General features: G+C 64.1%; 1 protein-coding gene across 1 annotated transcript in view; it reads right to left on the reverse strand.

Annotated features, from left to right (window-relative positions):
* Window positions 1-1718: 1718 nt before the first annotated feature.
* HIP1 (huntingtin interacting protein 1) overlaps window positions 1719-5252 on the reverse strand; it is a 44338-nt gene continuing 40804 nt past the window's right edge. Inside the window, exons 18-29 of the mRNA XM_010000211.1 lie at window positions 5067-5229; window positions 4866-4973; window positions 4537-4673; window positions 4331-4441; window positions 4163-4221; window positions 3944-4037; window positions 3446-3546; window positions 3231-3336; window positions 2977-3100; window positions 2698-2759; window positions 2030-2141; window positions 1719-1729 (exon numbers count right to left, since the gene is read on the reverse strand). Of these exons, the coding sequence (XP_009998513.1) occupies window positions 1719-1729; window positions 2030-2141; window positions 2698-2759; window positions 2977-3100; window positions 3231-3336; window positions 3446-3546; window positions 3944-4037; window positions 4163-4221; window positions 4331-4441; window positions 4537-4673; window positions 4866-4973; window positions 5067-5229 (1188 nt within the window). The remainder of the gene's footprint in view (window positions 1730-2029; window positions 2142-2697; window positions 2760-2976; window positions 3101-3230; window positions 3337-3445; window positions 3547-3943; window positions 4038-4162; window positions 4222-4330; window positions 4442-4536; window positions 4674-4865; window positions 4974-5066; window positions 5230-5252) is intronic.

Here is a 5252-nt window from a genome sequence, read left to right on the forward strand (position 1 = left end):
GCAGGCGATAAAAAAGGAACAAGCGGCTTCAGCCGAGAGTGGTGCCACCATCCCCAAGGCCCTGGGACCCCCTTGCTGCCCCCTGGCCCCGACCCTGCCTGGAGCCCTGAGGTAGTTGGGGGCACCCCCATGCAGAGGAGACCCCCCCACAAAGGAGCGGGGAGGGCCGTGGGGCTCCCCGTGTCCTGAGGGAACGGGATCGTTGGTGTTGCAACCCAGAGGAGAGCAGGTGTGGGTTGGGGTACAGCCCGAGGTCCCCGACAGGCTCGGTGTGCTGGGGGACACAGGGTGGTCCCTGCACAGTGACATTGTGCTCTCTCAGCAGCCCTGAGGCCATGGTGACGGCAGGGGGATGGAGGTGGGTCCCCCTGCTTGGAGAGCACCCAAGGGCTGTCACTGGGGAAAGCACGGGGTGACAGCCCTGCCCCTCCGGGCCAGGCCACCAACTCCGACAGGGAGAAAGGCCAAATCCTGCCCCCTCCAGCGCCCCGAGGGGGCTGGCCCAGCTGTTCCCCCCCGGGCAGCTGTGTGAGGGCAGGGTGCAGGCAGCCACGCTGCCAGGCTGGGAAGGACACTCTGGCCCTGCATGGACACTGGCAAGGCCATGGGGGCAGCTGCAGTGGGACAGGCTGGAGGCCCGGAGCTGGCAGATACTCCCCTGCCCTCCGAGCCCCCTGCTCCAAGGCACAAAGGTTGCCTGGCCAGTGCCAGCCCCATGGCAATGCCAGCACTGGGCCCCCGTGCACCAAAGAGGGTGGCCAGGACACCAGGGTGGCACCGACTCAGAGCAAGCAGGTACAGGAGCTGCTAACCCTGGTTTTGGGGTGCTCTGGTTTTGGGGCACCCCAGCTGCAGCCCAAACCCTCTGTGCTGCTGCTCTAGAGCCAGCCCCTGTCCCCAGGAGCTGGTGGCTTGTGTGATGGTAACAGGGTTGCCCCAACCCACACACAGCACCTCGTGGAGGGTTTATTGCTGGCAGGAACACAGTGATCTGTCGGGGCAGGGCAGCACGGGCCTTTTGGGGAGCTGGGGTGATGGGGCTCCTGGTAGCATCCCTCCCACTGCCCCCCTCCCCCCTTCCTCACTGCCAGCTGCTCCCAGTGCTGCTGCTGGCACCAGGGTCTCACTGGCTAGGTTGTCCTATGGGAACACCCCCCCAAACCCTGCAGTGACCAAAGGCACTTGGTGCCCCCACAGCAGAGGGGAGCACACTTAGCACCAAGCCCAGGAGCACCCCAAAAGCTGGCTCCCAACCCAGCAGCACCTCCGGGGCCCCTGGCAGGCTCCTTTGCAGGGGGTGGATGTTCACGCCAAGCCAGGGACAGAGTTAAGGCTGGAGAAGCAGCGAGAGGCAAAAGAAACCTGCACCGCTCTCGCTCAGCCAGGGCTGGGCTCAAAGAGCTCCAAAAATCTGTGCAAACACAAAACTAAAGGGTTAAGTCCCCCCCGGAGACCACCCTCCCTCCCCCCCCAACCCGAAGCAGCTCTAATAAATACAGGCAGTTTGTGGCTGGCGTCAGGTGGCTCCAGCCCCGGGGTCTGGCCGGTGGCTCAGGGTGCTCTGGAGCTGGAGGCGGCTCTTGGCAGGGAGGATGAGGAGGGCAGGTGCTTGGGGGGGCTTCTGCACCAGCTTTGTGTGAATCTTCTCAGAAGGCTGCACCCAGCTGGGCCCCAGCCCACTGCCAGGTGTTCCCTGCAGGCTGCTTCCACCCCAGGTGTTACTCTGCAGCTGGAATGAGGAGAGAGGATGAGGGAGTGTGGAGCAACACGGTGCCCCCCAGCATCCCCCGGGGGCCCCACCAGGATGGGGGTCAGGGAGGTCTTTAGCCCGCAGCACCCCAGCACCCTGCTCAGGGGCAAGGTGGTTGCTGGAGGCTCTTGCACAGGTCAGGGTTTTGCCCACATGTGCCAGGTATCACTGGGGCTCTGCTTGTGCGAGTCAGAGTGAGACCCTTGCCCTTGCCTGGAGTGCAGTCAGGGCCTCCCCCTCTTTCCCCCTCTGGCCAGAGCAGGACTGAGATCCACTCACCATCCTCCTCCCAGCCTTCTGCCACTCCTGCCAGCTCGTAGTGCTTCTTGCGCAGCTCCCCCAGCTTCTGCCGCTCCTTCTGCAGCTGGTTTTCCAGCTCCAGCACCCGCACCTGAAGGACACCACGCATGCCATGGCCATCCTGCACCCTGCCACAGTACCCAGGAGCCGTGGGGGGCTGGGCACCCCCCTCTCACAGGTGCTATCTCCTTGGTATCAAGCCCAAGGACCACTGAGGTACATCCCGTGAGAGCTGTTGCAGCAAGTGGTCCAGGGGAGGGGACGGAGCTCCAGTGGGTGCTCCCTGTGCAGGCGGTGAAGGCAGAGCAACCCATGTGGGCACCCAGAGACAGGCAATTCCCTGGGGATGCCCTGTGCTGGGTGGAGATGGCTGCTTTGGGGCAGCCCAGGAGGCACAAAGGGGTGAGGAAGTGATGGGCTGTTGTGCCGTGGTGGAGACAGCGTTGGGGAAGGCTTGAGGACCAACTACACATGGCTTCTAGGCTAGCTGCCTTCACACCTCAGGCTTCCCCTGTGAGCTGCTGCTGCCTGGGGTCTGGCAGCTGGGCAGGGTACACCCACCCACATCTCCTTCAGCCCGGGCAGCCTCTCATTAGCCCAAGGGAGGCACTGGTGGGTGCTTCCCAAAAAATGGGGGAACCTCCTACCTGCGAGTCCATCTCCTGGCGCTTGATCTGGGTGAGCGTCATGCTGGAGAAGTCCATGCTGTCTGTGGAGAAAGACACCACCAGCCCCTCTGGAGCTTTGCTCCCCACCTCAGAACCACTGGCAGTTCCCATGCTGCTGGCAGGTCTGCCACCATGGGACATGCAGACGGCAAGGGGCAGCCACAGGCAAGGACCCCTGGGGCACAGACAACCAAAGACGGCTGGGGTGAAGAGCAGATGTTTCAGGGCAGGTCTATACATCTGGAGTCCCACACTCACCTTTCTCCTCCACCTGTGACTTCCCAGCCTTGGTGGAGGCCACCACACCAGCTGTGGCCTGGTTGACACCGCGGGAAGCTTGTTGGAGCTTGCAAAGGTTGGCACTGTCTTTGTCTGCCTTCACCTTTGGGGCAGCAAGGAGGGGTGTACGTATGCCCCACCGGGTGAGCAGAAAACCAGCCCCATGGTTCAGGGTGACCATGCAGTGTCCCTAGGGTCACCCTGAACCATGGCCAGGGGAGCTGGGCTCCTACCTTGGAGGCTGCCACCAGCTGAGCGGTGCTGGCAGCGATCTCCCGGGAACAGACCATCAGCTCCTCAAACGTCCCCTTGCCTTGCACTACCAGGTCAGCAGCATCACTGCGGGATGACAGAGGGGCTGGAGCACTCTCCTGCCACAGCAGTCCACTCACCATGGGGACAGCAGGACCCTCCCATGCTCCCCCCTGCCAGTGAGGGTGGCACTTACACCATGACAGTGGCACCCCAGCCCACGGCCTTGGAGGCGGAGATGAGACCCTCAGTCCAGCGGGAATTCTTGGCGTAAAACTCCTTGGGGGACGCGGCACCCTGCCCTCAGGAAAGGCACAGTCACAGCTCGGGGGCAGGGGCTGCCAGGGCTTGGACCCCTGAGCCTCCCAAACCCCTCTTCCCAGGGCTGGGAATGGAGTAAGTCAGGCTTTCATTTAGGATGTGCCTGGGAACTGGGGGGACAATGAACCTAGGTGGTCACAGTGTCCTTTATATGGGGAGTGACATCAGGGACCTCTGTGACATCCTGGGGACCACAGCCAGAGCTCCCTGGGTCTGAGGCAGGAGCTCCTGGCAGCTGCTGTTGCTGCCCCAACAGGACAAGGCTTGGAGCAGCACGTCTCAAGCAAGTGTGTGATGAACCCTGGCTGGCCAAGCACCTGCCTGCCCCCCTGCCTGCCCCCCTGCCCTGCCTGCGACTCTGTCCCTGGCTCACCCGTCCACTCTCCACAATCTCCCTCTGGAGGTCCTTGGAGGCCATGACCAGGATATGGATGGCTTGCATGAGGCCTGTGCAGGAGCCCAGGATCCTGTGAGACAAACCCCACTGAGCCCCACTTGTGGGGCAGGGAGACCCCAGGGCCATGGGGCAGCTGCTCTGCCCATGGTGCCAGGCCCCATCCTGCCTGCCCAGCTCTCTCCAGCCACCACTCACCTCTCATTCACTTCCAGTTTGACGCCAGTGTCACCAGCTCGTGCCTTGCTAAGCATCTCCTGGCAGAGGGGAGAGGCTGTGCTGAGCGCTGTGCCAGCCCGGCCTCCTGCCGGTGGTCCCAGTGGTCCCAGCACCCGCGGGTGCCTCACAGCACCGGGTGATCCTCACCTCGATGCGAGCAGCCGCTGTCTCGATGGCTGCTGCTGTTGCTGCCATCTCCTTGTCCACCAGGTCACCCAGCTCCTCCTGCTTGACGTCCAGCCCTCTGGGCCGCAGCTCCTGGGGATAGCACAAGATGAAAGGGACTGTCCAGGGTGGCACAGCACGCCCACCATAGCCTAGCCCGCTCCCACTAGCCCTCCTGGGGTACCCACCTCCCCGATGGCGCTGATCCGGCTCAGGCAGGTCATCACTGGGCTGCAGTCGGCACTTTGCACCGTCCCTGGGTCCTGCAGGGCACTGAGGTAGCTCACAGCCTCACTGCCACACTGCCTGCACGTCTCCAGCAGCCCTGGGTGGCCAGCACAGGACTCTGAGGGACAGAGGCCCCTGGCCCCTGCTTGCCCCAGCCCCCTGCCCACACTGGCCCAAGCCTATCCCAGCATCCTGCCCATCCCAACATCCTGCCCATCCCAGAATCCTTCAGGTCCCAACATCCCGCCCCACCCCAACCCTGCCCCGCAGCCCCTGGGGCAGCACTCACGGTCTGCATGTTCCATGGGGGCCTGGTGGGAGGTGGCGCTGCCCTGCAGGAGCGTGTCACTGACCAGGTGGGCAAACAGGGCTAGGCAGGGCAGCACGGAGCCCACGGCTGTGGGCAGAGCGGGCAGACCCCTCAGCCCTGGCACTGCTGAGCACCAGGGCCCGAGCTGCCCCTTCCCCTACCTGAGGCTGCAGATCTCACCTGCACCGCTGGAAAGGGACTTCCCGTGTGCGTCCCGCAGCCGCTCCGCACACTCCAGGGCTGCCAGCGCCTGGGACAGGAGGCAGTCTGTGGGCAGAGAGCAGGCAGGGCTGACACCAGCCTCCCAGTGCGTGGCACAGCTGCTTTCTGCTGCTGGCACAGCCTGGAGGAGGCAGGGGCGGGGGG

This window comes from Chaetura pelagica, unplaced genomic scaffold (assembly GCF_000747805.2).
Source record: "Chaetura pelagica isolate M959 unplaced genomic scaffold, ChaPel_1.0 scaffold516, whole genome shotgun sequence".
In the NCBI taxonomy this organism is placed as follows: Eukaryota; Metazoa; Chordata; class Aves; order Apodiformes; family Apodidae; genus Chaetura; species Chaetura pelagica.